This window comes from Vespa crabro, chromosome 20 (assembly GCF_910589235.1).
Source record: "Vespa crabro chromosome 20, iyVesCrab1.2, whole genome shotgun sequence".
NCBI lineage: Eukaryota > Metazoa > Arthropoda > Insecta > Hymenoptera > Vespidae > Vespa > Vespa crabro.
The window spans coordinates 4,439,153-4,453,528 of NC_060974.1; the positions used below are offsets into that span (position 1 = coordinate 4,439,153).

At 31.6% G+C, this 14,376-nt stretch overlaps 1 protein-coding gene across 10 annotated transcripts in view; it reads left to right on the forward strand.

Annotated features, from left to right (window-relative positions):
- LOC124431148 overlaps nt 1-14,376 on the forward strand; it is a 238,284-nt gene that overhangs the window by 29,519 nt on the left and 194,389 nt on the right. Inside the window, exon 1 of one of the 10 annotated variants that reach the window (XM_046978671.1) lies at nt 10,927-10,966. The exons of the other annotated variants lie outside the window; for them this stretch is intronic. Coding sequence (XP_046834627.1) covers nt 10,943-10,966 — 24 coding nt within the window. The 5' untranslated portion in view covers nt 10,927-10,942. Of the gene's footprint in view, nt 1-10,926; nt 10,967-14,376 lie in introns of those variants that run through there. 10 annotated transcript variants of the gene reach the window in all.

Genomic DNA, 14,376 nt, shown 5'->3' on the forward strand with positions numbered 1-14,376 from the left:
ATTAAATACAAATCGATCTATTCGGCTGATGACGAATATATTAATTGCGATTAACAAAATGTAAAAAAAGTAAATCGATTAGTGGATATACAGGATGTCCCAATTATTCTCGCGTAAATTTGTTTATATATATATATGAAAAAAAAAGACACATACACATACACATACACATAAACAAAGCAAAAATAAAAGATATAATTTTTATATAGTTTTTAAAAACATAATCATTATCAATACGAAAATTCTTATTTTTTGTTTAAAAATCTTTGTCCTAATATATATAATGATCGCTCTCATTATTGCTACATTACTGGGAGATCTGATAAATGAAAGAAATAGATAGGTAATGTCTAACTTTACCGTAATGTACACATTTGCCGGACATTGCTGTTTTGTTCACAGTTACCTGTTCTGGAATTCGAATGGCTGAAGTCGATGTATAGATAAGAAAGAAAGAAAGAAAGAAAGAAAGAAAGAAAGAAAGAGAGAGAGAGTGAGTGCGATATATAAATATATATATAGAGTGTTAGAAAAAGAAGGACAACGCGTGTGAACACGTGCAAGCCTCCACGTGTCGACTCACACGCATTCATATCCGTTCGAGTGTTTTACTCGCGTGTATATCATTATAGAAAGAGAGAGAGAGAGTCGAGAAGTTTCCCTCTTTCTCTCTCTCCCTTTCTCTCACTCTTTAACGCAACGAATATCCATTGCGTGTGTTCATTTACACATGTCATCGAAAGGAATGAGTAAAAAGTGAGAATAATTTTGTTATTTTTTTATTTGTTTGTCTATTTATTTATTTATTTATTTATTTTTTTTTTTTTTATTGCGAGGGAAGAAGAAAAGGTCATTTTTTCTAAGAGAGGGATACTAATTGCAAGGGTGTTTACTCATAAATTATTAATAATATTTCTCTCTTCTTATTTTCTTTGATTTTTCTTTTCAATGATTTTAATACATTATTTCGATTAATAAAACGAAATAATTTCTTTTTTCTTTTACTTTTCTTTAATATTTTTTTTTTTTTCATTGTATTATTTTTCATTTTTAAGAAGAGAAATTAATCTCTTACTTATTGTCAGAGAGGGGATATTAACTGGGTAAGGGTGCCTCTACTCATAAATTGGCTAATTTGTTTTTTTAACGATTTCGATATATTATATTAATGGATTGTTGAAATATATTATTTTAATGGATTGTTTTAATATGTTAAATTAATGCTTTTCTCTTCCTTTTTTTTTTTTTTTTAAATGTTTCATTATATCATTTTTCATTTTTAGGGAGAGAGAAAGAGATTAATCTCTTAATTATTGTTAAATAATTAAGGATATTAAATGGTGACTCTATTCATAATTGGCTAATTTATTTTTTTAATGATTTTAATACATTGTTTTAATGGATTGTTTTAATAAATTATTTATTCTTTTTATAGCCCAAAAACAAATACTTGAATTATATAATTTTTCATTTTTGGAGAGAAAGAAAAAAAGAGAAAAAGAAGGCTAAGGTTAATGTCGTCGATGATTATGAAATCTATACTCGCCGACTAACATACAAATACACACACACACACACACACGTCACAGTTTTAACGTTGCATTGTAAGTATAGAATAATGATATGCTTTGACGTTATGATAATAAAATATAAATGATCGTAGCAAACGTCTTCCTCGAAACTTTCATAAAATCATTTCCTCCACATTAACAATCGTATACATATTTATTTATTTATGCATTAATTTCATTTATTTATTCATTCATTTATTTCATTTTATTTCACTTCAATTATTTATTTATTCTTGTACTTTATCTTTCACTTTCAACTTGGACATATTTTCGTGAGGAATATAAGTACAAATAAAAAATAATCGAAGAAAGAAAAAATACACACACACACATATATATGTATTCTGTCGTTCAAATCATTTAGTTAAATCGTTATATAATAGAATTATAATTGAAAATCTTGATCATTTTAATTTGAAATAAAATTAAAACGATCAATTGCATCCTATAGGTAACGTATGATAGTCGGCGATTTTGGAGTCGATGGTATATAAAAGGTGTGGTGTGGGGTTGAAGCGAGGAATGGATTGGTGGTGAGTTGGGATGAGGAGGGGTGATAAAGGGGGATGGGTAGTCGATATAGCTCTCGGCGTTACAACTGAATGGATCTGGTATTCGAGCAGGGATGGAACAAACCAGCAGTACAACCTTTAAAGGGGACCGATTAGTATCCAACGAGAGAGAGAGAGAGAGAGAGAGATAGAGAGATCTTTTTCTTTTTTTTTTTCTTCGAGAAAGTATTTCGAACTTGATATATTCGTTTTATTTATCATAACTTAACCCAGATATTGTCGATAAGAGTAATATTATTTACGACGATATTATTTGTAATATTATTGGTCAACAAAAAATTATTTATCAAGTTATGAACTTATTAGATTTGATAATATATAATGAATATATATATATATATATATATATATATATATATATATATATAAATGTCGAATTGTAGGTAGGGAAAGGTAAAAAGGCTACGATATTGTATATATAAAAAAAAGTTATTCAACACAGATAAAACCATTTATGATATATATTCAGGACGTAATCATATTGAAGAATAACGATCTTAATGTATTGAATTATATACAATATATATGTGTGTGTGTGTGTGTGTGTGTGTGTGTGTGTGTAAAAGGAGCTTGAAAAAAAAAGGAATACAGAAATATAGAAATACTGAAGTACGTATAAGCACTGGGCACTGATGCTGAAGAAGCTTGCCTGGTAAAGAGGAGTAAAAGTAGAGAGGATGAGAAGGAGGTGATGAAGGAGAGTAGGAGGGAGGAAGGGGATGCGTTGGGATCGGGATCGAGATCGGAATGGGGATGAGCTAAGGTGGGGTAAGATTCACATTAATGAGAGGGATAGAGAAGAAGGGGAATGGGGAGAGTAGAAATGTCGTTGTTGGGTTGAGGGTGTGGCATTAACGAAGAACGAGACGATGGATATTATCCTTTGTCGGAGTTCTCTCCTAGAAGAAGAAAAATATATATATATATACATACATATTACACACACACACACACACACACACACACATATGGACGCGCGCAAACATATATATATCATGACCACTCGCCGCGCACACTTGTAGGCCGAAAACGAAGACGGAAGATATGACAAAAAGTATTTCTTCCTGTGCCTGTGAGTATGAGAGAGCAAAAGACAGAAAGACAAAGAGAGATAGAAAGAGACGGAAGTAGAAGGGGGAGAGATTGGAGTGAGTAGAAGGTGTGAGTGGTAATGGTGGTGGTGGTGATGGTGGTGGTGGTGGTGGTGGTAGATGGGTGGCTGGTTGGCAGAGTCGGTCGGAGGAGGTTTGATTAAAACGAATCCGGCACGGAGGGAAACCCACCTCACCCTCTCACCCTTTTATCCCAGTCCACTTCCATCCGCAAGCCCACAACCTCCCCTAGAAATCTCCTTCCACCCGCACAGCCACGGTTACTCGGTGGCACCCTCTCGACACGAAGCACCCCTCTACTCTTCCTCACCCACACTTTCCTCCTCCCCTCCTCTTGCCTTTCTCTTTTACCCTGGCGTACTGCCGGCCGCTTCATCGGGCAACGCCCAGATACGGGCATAGGGCTCGAAATATCGGATCTCACCACTCTCTCTCTCTCTCTCTCTCTCTCTCTCCCTCTCTCTCTCTCTCTCTCTCTCTCTCTCTCTCTCTCTCTCACTCATTCACTGCCCCCAACACCCTCTCGGATCTTTGCCGCTGGTGCTGCCGCTGTGTTGCTACTGCTATTGCTGCTGCTGCTGTTGCTGTTGTTGACGTTGTTGTTGTTGTTGTTGTTGCTATTGTTGATATTATTGTTGTTATTGCTGCTGCCACTAGCATTACTACTATTTCTTCCTTTAACTCTACACCTTTACAGTTCTATACTTTTAGACTAATGTCGATGTTACTGCTATAGTGTTGTTGCTAATGGTGGTGGTGGTAATGGTAGTGGTGATGGTTGTGGTGTGTGAAAGATACAAGCGCTGGATCTCTCGCCGAGAGATCCTATTTTTGGACTTCCATACTTCCGTTCTTTTTCTTTCTTTCGTTTTTTTTCCTTTTCGTTTTTGTTTTATTTCGTTTCGTTTTTTTTTCGTTTTGTTTTGTTCTGTTTTAGTTTGGTTTGGTTTGGTTTTTTCCTTCGCTCTCTGTCGATCGTAAAAAATATACGGATACTTTAGTTTACTATAATTTGTTTTTCCTTCTTCTCGCAGCCCTACACCCACTCATACTGCTAAGTCGAGTGTTTTTATTTAATAAACGACTCGTAGAATTTTCTCACGTATAAGTTTAATTATCATAATATATTAATACTGTTTAATATTATTCTGATAATATATTGATAATTATATGTGATTATTATTTCTACAATATAATATATTTTATAGTGCAAAATATGATGTAATATATAACATGTAAAATTATATTATATTATATGTAACAAATAATGCGATATAATATATTATGTTTTGTTGCTTTCGAAAGAATATATATATATATATATATATATATATATATGTATTATTATATTGTATTATTTATTTTACTATAAATAATATCTACATTATATCATATTGTTTAGATTTAGATAGTATTGCAAATTATAAACTTATACTACGACCAATATCAAATAGAACGGAATTTAATAATTTCCATTTAAAACCTAAACGAAATTTCATTTAGGCGAACTATAAAAGCCACTCTTCTCTCTCTCTCTCTCTCTCTCTCTCTCTCTCTCTCTCTCTCTCTCTCTCTCTCTCTTATATTATGCATTTATGCGGGCGTACCGTGTACCGTACGTATTTATTTACGGAACGCGCAATAATTAATCGCCAACGTCACGCTTAAATACATCAACGAATAATTTTATATATACGTATAAAACACGTTTCTTTTTCTTTTTCTTTTTTTTGTTCAATCAGTTTCAATCGCATACCTATTTACACGCGACTCTAAGTAAAATAAAATATTTCTTTCTATATCTATGTATCCATCTATCCATCTATCTTTCTCTTTCCCTCTTGGTATCCGTCTATTGCTTCTGTTTCACTCGCTCTCGTACACATACATACTTGCATACATATATGTGTCCTCGCATAACACTTTTCCTCGTGCACATGCACTGTTTTCTTTTTTTCTTCTTTTTTTTTCTTTTTTTTTTTTTTTGACACAACGAGATCGTTCTACATTTCTCTTACCCCTTTACCACCCCTTTTCTCTTCATCTTCCTTTAATTTAAGGCGCACATGCACAGATACAAAAGTTATAATATTCCGAAAGCTTTTCGTTCGATAATAATAAACTTCTTTTAATACATATATAAAATATAATAATAGTAAATTATTATATTATTATTATTATTATATTTTATATGTGTATATAGTTTTATACATAATGTAATATTGTGTGTGTGCTATATATATATTATATGGTGCCTGTAGTTATCGATTGCTCTTTAAAACCTAGTTTCCACGTTATACTTTCTGACTTATTTACGGATGGATCATATATTCGAAAATCTTTACACGTCACCATCTACCCTTTACATATATATTCTCTATCTACCATCCCTTGTTCTACTCTCGCTTCTACTATCGACAAACTTGTCTATAGACGAAAAAAAAAAAATAAAACTGGTAGATAAATCGTACTCGTACGTTAAAATATGAGGCATTGTCGATATATGCAGTATCAAAAAAAAAAAAAAAAAAAAAAAAAAAAGAAAAAAAAAGGAGAAAAGAAAAAAAGAAAAGGAAAGAAAAAAGAAAAAGAATAGATGCTAAAGCTCTGTTATGGACATCTCTCAATAATATTGATAAATTAAGTATGATATATAAGGAAGTGTATGTATTGTTCAAGGTTGAAAAGGAAAATATTGTATTGATGGATGAATGTTTAGAAATTATATATATATATATATATATATATATATATATATATATATATATATATATATATATATATATATATATATATATATATATATACGTGTGTGTATGTGTATATGTGCACTATAATTGTACAATAATTAAAATTAGTAGAAGTATAAAAAAAAAAAATAAAGTAAGTTATTAAATGGAAACTTATTAAATAAATTATTAAGTCATTTTTAATTTGCTAGATCTAGTATTAAACATTCTATAAGTATAATAAACATTTTGATATCTGTAAATATTTTTATAATTGTTCTTTTTTTTCTTTTTTTACAATTGTGATTTTTTATTTTTCTTTTTTTTTTTTCATTTCTTTCTTTCTTTCTTTCTTTCTTTCTTTCTTTCTTTCAATAAATAATACAAATTTGAAATGAATGCATTCCGTAGCTAAAAATAAATCGAATAGGAGCATTATTGAATGATCTTCGTAAAATGAAATTGAATCAAATTCTTTCGAATGGAGAGATTCGAATAGACAAGGCGTAGATAATTTATGAGCGAAAGTGCATGAACGGTTATTAACCCTAGAATCTGAATCGATCGAAAGCTCATCTATTTCTTTTGGAATTGCATTATGGTATCGAACAGATTTTAGCAGGAATAAAGCCTCTCGCCTAATCCTTCCATAATACGATTAAAGCGATTGTATAGGATCTAGTGATTTATTAGATCTCGGTACTGTTAGTGACCTTGTGATTATTTCGAAGAAGTGATCAATACTGTTAATATAGTATACAATGTTAGAATAATAATGACTGTGATTTAATAATGATGATCGATCTAAGCTTTTCAAAAAAAAAAAAAAAAAAATAAAAAATCTTCAACTATACGAGATCTAATGATCCAATTAGATATAATTACTATTAGCGATCTTTAAATTGATCAGAAGAAGTGGTCATTGATGTTAATGGTAATATATAAAAATTATAATTGTTTTTTAATAATGATAGATTTAATCTTTTCAGAAAAATGTTCAAGTGATTATGCGAAATCTAATGATCCAATTAGATTTAATTACTATTGGTGATATTTAAGTCGATTAGAAAAAATGGTCAATGCTGTTTTAATAATAATCGATCTGATCTCTTCAGAAAAATATTTAAATGACTATATAAGATTTAATGATTCAATAGATTTTATTACTATTAGTGATATATGTATTCATTTAATTAAATAATATATTCTAAATTAAGATATCTATCTAAGAAATTAACTATACCAGGAATATCTTTTTTAACAACTCGATTATGTCTCTAATCTTAGTCGAATAAAAATTTGACTATCTCGCCGATAATCCAGACATTTAAAATGACAAAAAAAAAAGACTCACGAAGTAACTATCATTGGATATAGTTATGGAGATTAAAAAAAAAAGAAAAAAAAAGAAAAAAAAAGAAAAAAAAAGAGAGAAAAAAAAGGACGTGATTTAATTCGATTTCGTTATAGGGGCTTCAATTTTTTTTATTTAATTCTCAAATTTCATTGTCATGGTTCACCGTCGATATTTTTAAATAAGTAATATAATGAAATTGCGGGAATATGGGATAAAAGGCATAAAAAGGTTAGAAGTAAACAGCGGTAGCCGAGTCTTGACAAAGTGGAGAACGAAAGAGAGAGAGAGAGAGAGAGAGAGAGGGATGAGAAATACCAAGCTATCGGCTTGAATGTTCCATATTACAGTTCCAGTCTGTTAAAGGGGTCCATATCCGATCTTCCATGGCAGCTAATATTTTGTCCGCTGTTCGTGACTCGGTCGACGAATGAGAGAGCGATAGTATTGACCAGATCTAATGATGATGACAGAGAGAGAGAGAGGATCGATGTGAAAGATTTGAAAAAACGTGTCCTCTATTAAAGATATCAAATAGGATAAATATCAAAGTTGATATTACTAAATTATAATAATAATAATAATAATAATTATTATTATTATTATTATTATATATATTTCTTTTCTTTTATATTGATATTCCTATGTAATTAGCTTATTTATTGGGATAGTTTTTTTTTATTTATTTTTTCAATATTTCGTAGGTATTTTGGATATTTGTTAAATTAATGTTCAACAGGTATATTATAATGAAGTATATAATAATGGATGGGTAATATACTCGATGCAAATCCAATCGAATCTTTACACTTTAATTATTTGTACTGATTGAAATATTTATATGATCGTTTATTTTGGAAAATATGTAGTATTATAAATTAATAGAAATATTGATCAAATTAATTTGATTACTTTTGTAATCGTAACAAGACTTGCATCGATGTTATATATATTAGAAAATATAATATATATATATATATTTTTTTTATTTTGTACATTGTATTATGAATACATGTAAATTAAAAGATATTTTAATGAAATAAATTTTAAAAATAAAACATATATATATATATATAAATGTAAATGTCGATATTAAAGAAAAATGATACAATAAATAAATATAAAATTCTACATTGCCTATGTTTAACGGGACACCCGTTAGATAGATCGAGCCTCCGAAGGAGGGCCCCGCTCTCGACAGAGTTGAAACCGACTAACCGACCAACCGACCGACAGACCGACCAACGCAAGGTCAGACGGTGGCCTCCAACTTCCGGTGGTAGTATCCCCGGACGTAACATACGCGTACCGTATTCTCTCTCTCTCTCTCTCTCTCTCTCTCTCTTTCTTTCTTGCTATTTATTTCTTTTTCTTCTTCTCCTCTTTTTCTTTCATATCATTGTTTCTTATCTCCTTTCGTACGTTATCTTTTCGTCCTTCGTTTTTCATCTATCTCTCTCATTTCTCTCTTCTCTCTCTCTCTCTCTCTCTCTCTCTCTCTCTCTCTTCGTAACGTGCTTCTCTACGACGATTCAAGCTGAGAATCCGGTTAGCACAATAGCATCGTTAATAATGGGAAGCGTTTACGGAAATGTTCGCATCGCTTGCAAATTGCGGAAGAGAGCGAGAGAGAGAGCGAGAGAGAGAGAGAGAGAGAGAGATTAGCTTCCGGATTAAGGGAAAAAGATCTCTGTGAAAGGTCAAATCTAAAAAGGATTAATAAAAATAATGATAAGAAAAACGCACGTTGACTTTAATAATAAAATGAATATCATTGATTAATAAAATTTTTACAGCTACGTAAATAATAAGGATAAATGATTATAAAATAAAAACGTCAATTAACATTTCATCATTTTATTGATTATTAGATAATGTGCGAAAACAAATTTCGTTATTAATGATTATCGCGATGTGTTATTAATAATTAGGAATTATTTAATATTTTTCTTATTAAATTTTTAAATTGAAGTTATTTTAAAGTGAGAGAGAGAGAGAGAGAGAGAGAGAGAGAGAGAGAGTGAGAGAGAAAGCTATTATCTTTTTAAACCATCACAAACGAACCTTTTTAGCATTCTTATCATTATTCGTTACCTCGTTATCTATTATCTAACGGTGCTAATTTTACATTTCTTTTGTACATAACAATGCTAATTTTATATTTCTTTGTCTAATATCGTCCGCCTTTGAGTACAAAAATATGTTACAGACATTTTGAATCAGACATTATGAGAGAATAAAGGAATAACCGGAGGTACCGTGAAATTTTTATATTTAAATACGATAAAATTATCATCGTTATCGAGCGTGTAGAGTAGAGAGAGAGCGTCTTCGTTAAATTTTCTTTGTCGAGATGGGACGTAGATGAGGAGGATGAGGGTGAGGAAAGGGGAGCTTTCACCGAGATTTCAACCGACAGGGTAAGGGGAGTAGGAGGGAAGGTTTAAGGCTTCGTCCGTGGATTAATTAATTATTCGAATTCTCATTCTTTCACGGAGATATCCAAAGAGAATTAAACTACGTGTGCGTTTGCCTACATCACCTTAAGTACACACACATACACACACACACACACATTCGTCTTTATATATATATATGAGGAGATGTAATTATCAGTAGGTATAGAACTGTGTCCTTTTCTTTCGAAACATTTTTCATGGTAAAAGAGGAATTTCACCATTCACGACTGGACTACTACTACTACTATTACTACTACTATTACTATTACTACTACTATTACTACTACTACTACACTACTATTACTACTACTACTACTACTACTACTATTAATACTATTCATTACTCGTTTCTCTATCTCTGTTTTTTCCTTTCTTCCTCTTTCTTTCTTTTTGTATTCGGACTCTCGGCCTATTTTCTATCCGTCCATATAAGTCGGACGAAGAAAAGAGAAATAGAGAGAGAGAGAGAAAGAATAGGATAAAAAGGAAAGAATGACTGACTATGAGCCACAGTCACGTTAATGTTTCAATACATAAAACATTTGCAAATAATCGTGATCAATCCTTTAATCAATGTTTCCCTATCTATGTATCTATCTATTTATGTATCTGTTTCTTTTTTTTTCATCCCTTTTTTTCTTTTTTTCTATTTCTTTCTTTCTTTGTTTATCTCTCCTGTTCTTTTCACCACCCGATGAATTTCGACCATAGAAGGGTGGAGTTAACGCGAGCTTAGAAATATCAGCTGTCATTAGAAATCACATTATCAATGACGACGTATTTAGTATACGCAAGTTAGTGATAATAAGTAGTGGTGATGGTAGTAGTAATAGGTGGTGGTAGTGATAGTGTAGGTGGTGTTGATGGTTGGTGGTGGTAATGGTATAAAAAGATATCCTCGACCTACTTTACTTACCCTTATACGGGCAACCACTTAAAATTTTATATTTTCGAATGCTCGTTTATCTATCCACCTTTTTTTTCGTTTTTTTATTATTATTATTATTATTATTATTATTATTATAATTATTATTTATTCCTCTTTAACAATTACACAAATTCGATTATATTTCGAGATATAAATTTACAAATTTCATCGTTTTTTTTTTTCTTTCTTTTTTCTAGATTTTTTTTCTGCTGCATATATGTCTGCGTACGTGCTTACGTATGTACGTCATTTTCCTTCTATTTCTTTTTTATTTCTTTTCTCTTCTTTTCTCTTCTTTTCTTTTCTTCTTCCTTGTTATATTTAAATCTTCAAAAAAAAGAAAAAATTATTGAAAGTTGTCGAATATGCGAGAACGAAAAATGAGTATGTTAAAATCAACCCCTTCGATGTCGCATGGCACTTGTACTCGAATGAGGGAGAGATACATCATCTGGAGAAAAAAAGAGAGAGAGAGAAAGAAGACTAAATAGGAAAGAACATTTCACATACATACATATATATATATATATATTTTTTTTTTTGCACAACACCTGGCATTCGCTCTTCCATCCACCGATCGTTCAAGCATCTCCGTCGATGGAAGTTAAAAAAAGAAAAAAGAAAAAAAGGGGGTCACATCCACCAGCATCCATGACTCTTTTTTTCTTCCCTCTACTCGTTGAATCATTTTCTCTCTCTCTTCTCTATTTACCTCTATATCTCTCCATCTCTCTTTTTATTTCTCTCCTTCAATACTACTCCCTCGACTCTCTACTACGCCAACTGCTGTTGCTGCTACTTGCTGCTGCTACTGCTACTGCTGCTGCTGCTGCTGCTGGTGGTGGTGTTACTGTTGGGTGCTCCTTCTCTCCACGCGGCCTATTTTCGCAAAAATACATGAGACTTGCGCATCAAAAGCCTAGTGCACGCGAGCGCAGGAGTCGTTTTCGTATGTTGGAAGAAGACAAAAAAAAAAGCAGCAAGCGAATGAGAGAGAGGAAGATAGAACAACGGGGTGAGAGAAAGAAAGAAAGAAAGAGAAAGATCTTTTGTCGAGAAATGCATGTCCTCTCTCTCTCTCTCTCTCTCTCTCTCTCTCTCTCTCTTTTAAATACATACACGCGCATATACACACATACATACAGAATACTACTCGTTAGCTCGTTCTATCTTTGTCTTTTTTTCTTTCTCTCTTTCTCTTTCTCTTGTTCACCCACTCGTTGTTCTCAGTGAAATGGGGTTCGCGTTTCAAGAAAGTCTCCTGTATCCCTCCCTTCTGTGCGGTTCTTCCTTTGTACGTAAACACGAGACTCCCTTGTGTATCCTGCGTTCGTTCGTCTATATCTCTCGTGGCTCTCCTTAGTCTCAGCATCCACCCACTATTGCATACGCATTTATGTGTACATCTCCTGTGTTTATGTATGTCTGGTGTGCGTGAGAGAAAGAGATAGATAGAGAAATGGAGAGAGCGAGAGAGAGCACGGGAAGCGCAATGGCGTACACATTACTTTTCGTCGAGTATTAATTTTCAAAATCAATTCCTTGTCGAATTTCTTCCTACCGTCTCTCTCTTTCTCTTAAATCATCCACCTACACTCAATTGTTTGTTTTCTTTCTTTTTTTTCTTTTTTTTTTTAATCATTCGCAATTATTTCCAAAGGATTCCTTTAAATCATTCGTTAATATTTTTCTCATTAAAAAAAAAAAAAAAAAAAAAAAAAAAAAACAATCGATAAAATACTTAGTTGGAATTTAAATAAAGGGAAAAAGATCTTTACGAATTTACGCAAATTGAATGAATGTCGATATTATTACATAGATTTTTTTTTTCTTTTTTTCTTTTTTTTAATGATACAAATAAGATATTTAGATAATAATAGAATATATTATCAGAAACACCCACACGCGGATACACGTACGCACACGAATAAAATGAAAACGAGGAATATCATTTAGATAATTTTTAATATACCATAGTTGATAATAATTTTTCGACGACATTTCAAAAAACATGAAAGCGTTGATATTTAACGTGCGTCGAGCATTTTACAATTATTTTATATTGCATCTCTCTCTCTCTCTCCCTTTCTTTTTTTCTTTCCTTCCTCTATACGTGAGCACGTGGAATGAATAAAAACAAAACTAATGACATACTGAGAGATTCGGGACAGTAACGGTGCCTTCTCTCTCTCTCTCTCTCTCTCTCTCTCTCTCTCTCTTTCTCAGCACCACTGGCGAATAACTGTCAGCCTTGCTAGCTGGATATAAAGAAAGAAGAACCGCACGAATCTTCTCTCTCTCTCTTTCTTTCTTTTATATATACATACACAAACACAGACAGAGAGAGAGAGAGAGAGACACGTATACGTACTCTCTGGTATTATATACTTGGGAACAGGCTCGAAAGGTGCATTCACATAGGAGCATGGCGAGTCGTTACTGGTCGAGTATGATGACAACGCTAAGAGTATTCGAGAAAGAGAGAGAGAGAGAGAGAGAGAGAGAGAGAGAGAGAGAGAGAGAGAGAGAGAGAGAGAGAGAGAGAGAGAGAGAGACAATAGAAACGAGTTTCTATGGAGGAGATGATGTTACTCCGACGTTAAACTACAAAAAAAAAAAAGGAAAGAAAAAGAAAAACTGTCACTGTCAACAACACAATACCGCTCACTCACCCTCACCAGTCTTCTTCTTCTTCTTCTTCTTCTTCTTTTCTTTCTCTCTCTAGCTAACTAACTATTTCTAGATATGATCTCATTCGCAAATATAAAGAAAAAATAATAATATTTTACTTCCCTTAAAGAAATTTTCTATGAAATTGAAACAATGGAAAATTTAATTCCAATTTAACAAATAGCAATAAGTTCTAAATTGGATATCATTTATATATAATGAAAAATAAGTACGAGTACCAGTTAAAAAAGAACATCCTTTATATATATTTTATTATAAAATTAATGAAAATAATAATACAATGTTTCCTTCTTGGATGAAAATGATTAAAATTTTTGATTTCGATTTAATATCTAATGAAACGTAGTAAATATGTATTTATGTATCATATAATGAATTAAATAGTAGTTCGAGGTAAATAGGACGTCCTATATAAATGATATGACCTCATTCGCAAATATAAAGAAAAATAATTATCCTTGGCTGTCCTGAAAAAGATTCTCTCAAAATTGGAACAACGGAACATTTAATTCTAATTTAACAATTTTAATCGAATATCATTTATGTAGAATGGAATATAAATACGAGTTCGAGTTAAAAAAAGACATTTTATATATACATACATATATATATATATATATATATATACACACGTAGTAAGATATTATTAAAATAATTAATATAACTAATAATTATAGAGAAAACTTGTCGAAATTAGAGCGATCTAAAATTTTGATTTTGATTTGAGAAATAATAGAATTGCTACGTCGTCACCTGCTTATTTAGATGTAATCTTTTTCTTCTCTTTTAATTCTTTTCTATTCTTTTCGTTTCTTTTTCTTTCTTCTTTTTTTCTTTTTTCAAAATTATTCTTTAAAATTCATAGCTTTGTGGATCCTCAATGACTAAGAGAAAATGAGAGTTTTAATGTCGCTCGTCGTCGGGTGAAAGGGAAAGGCCTCTTTCTCTTGCACCAACATT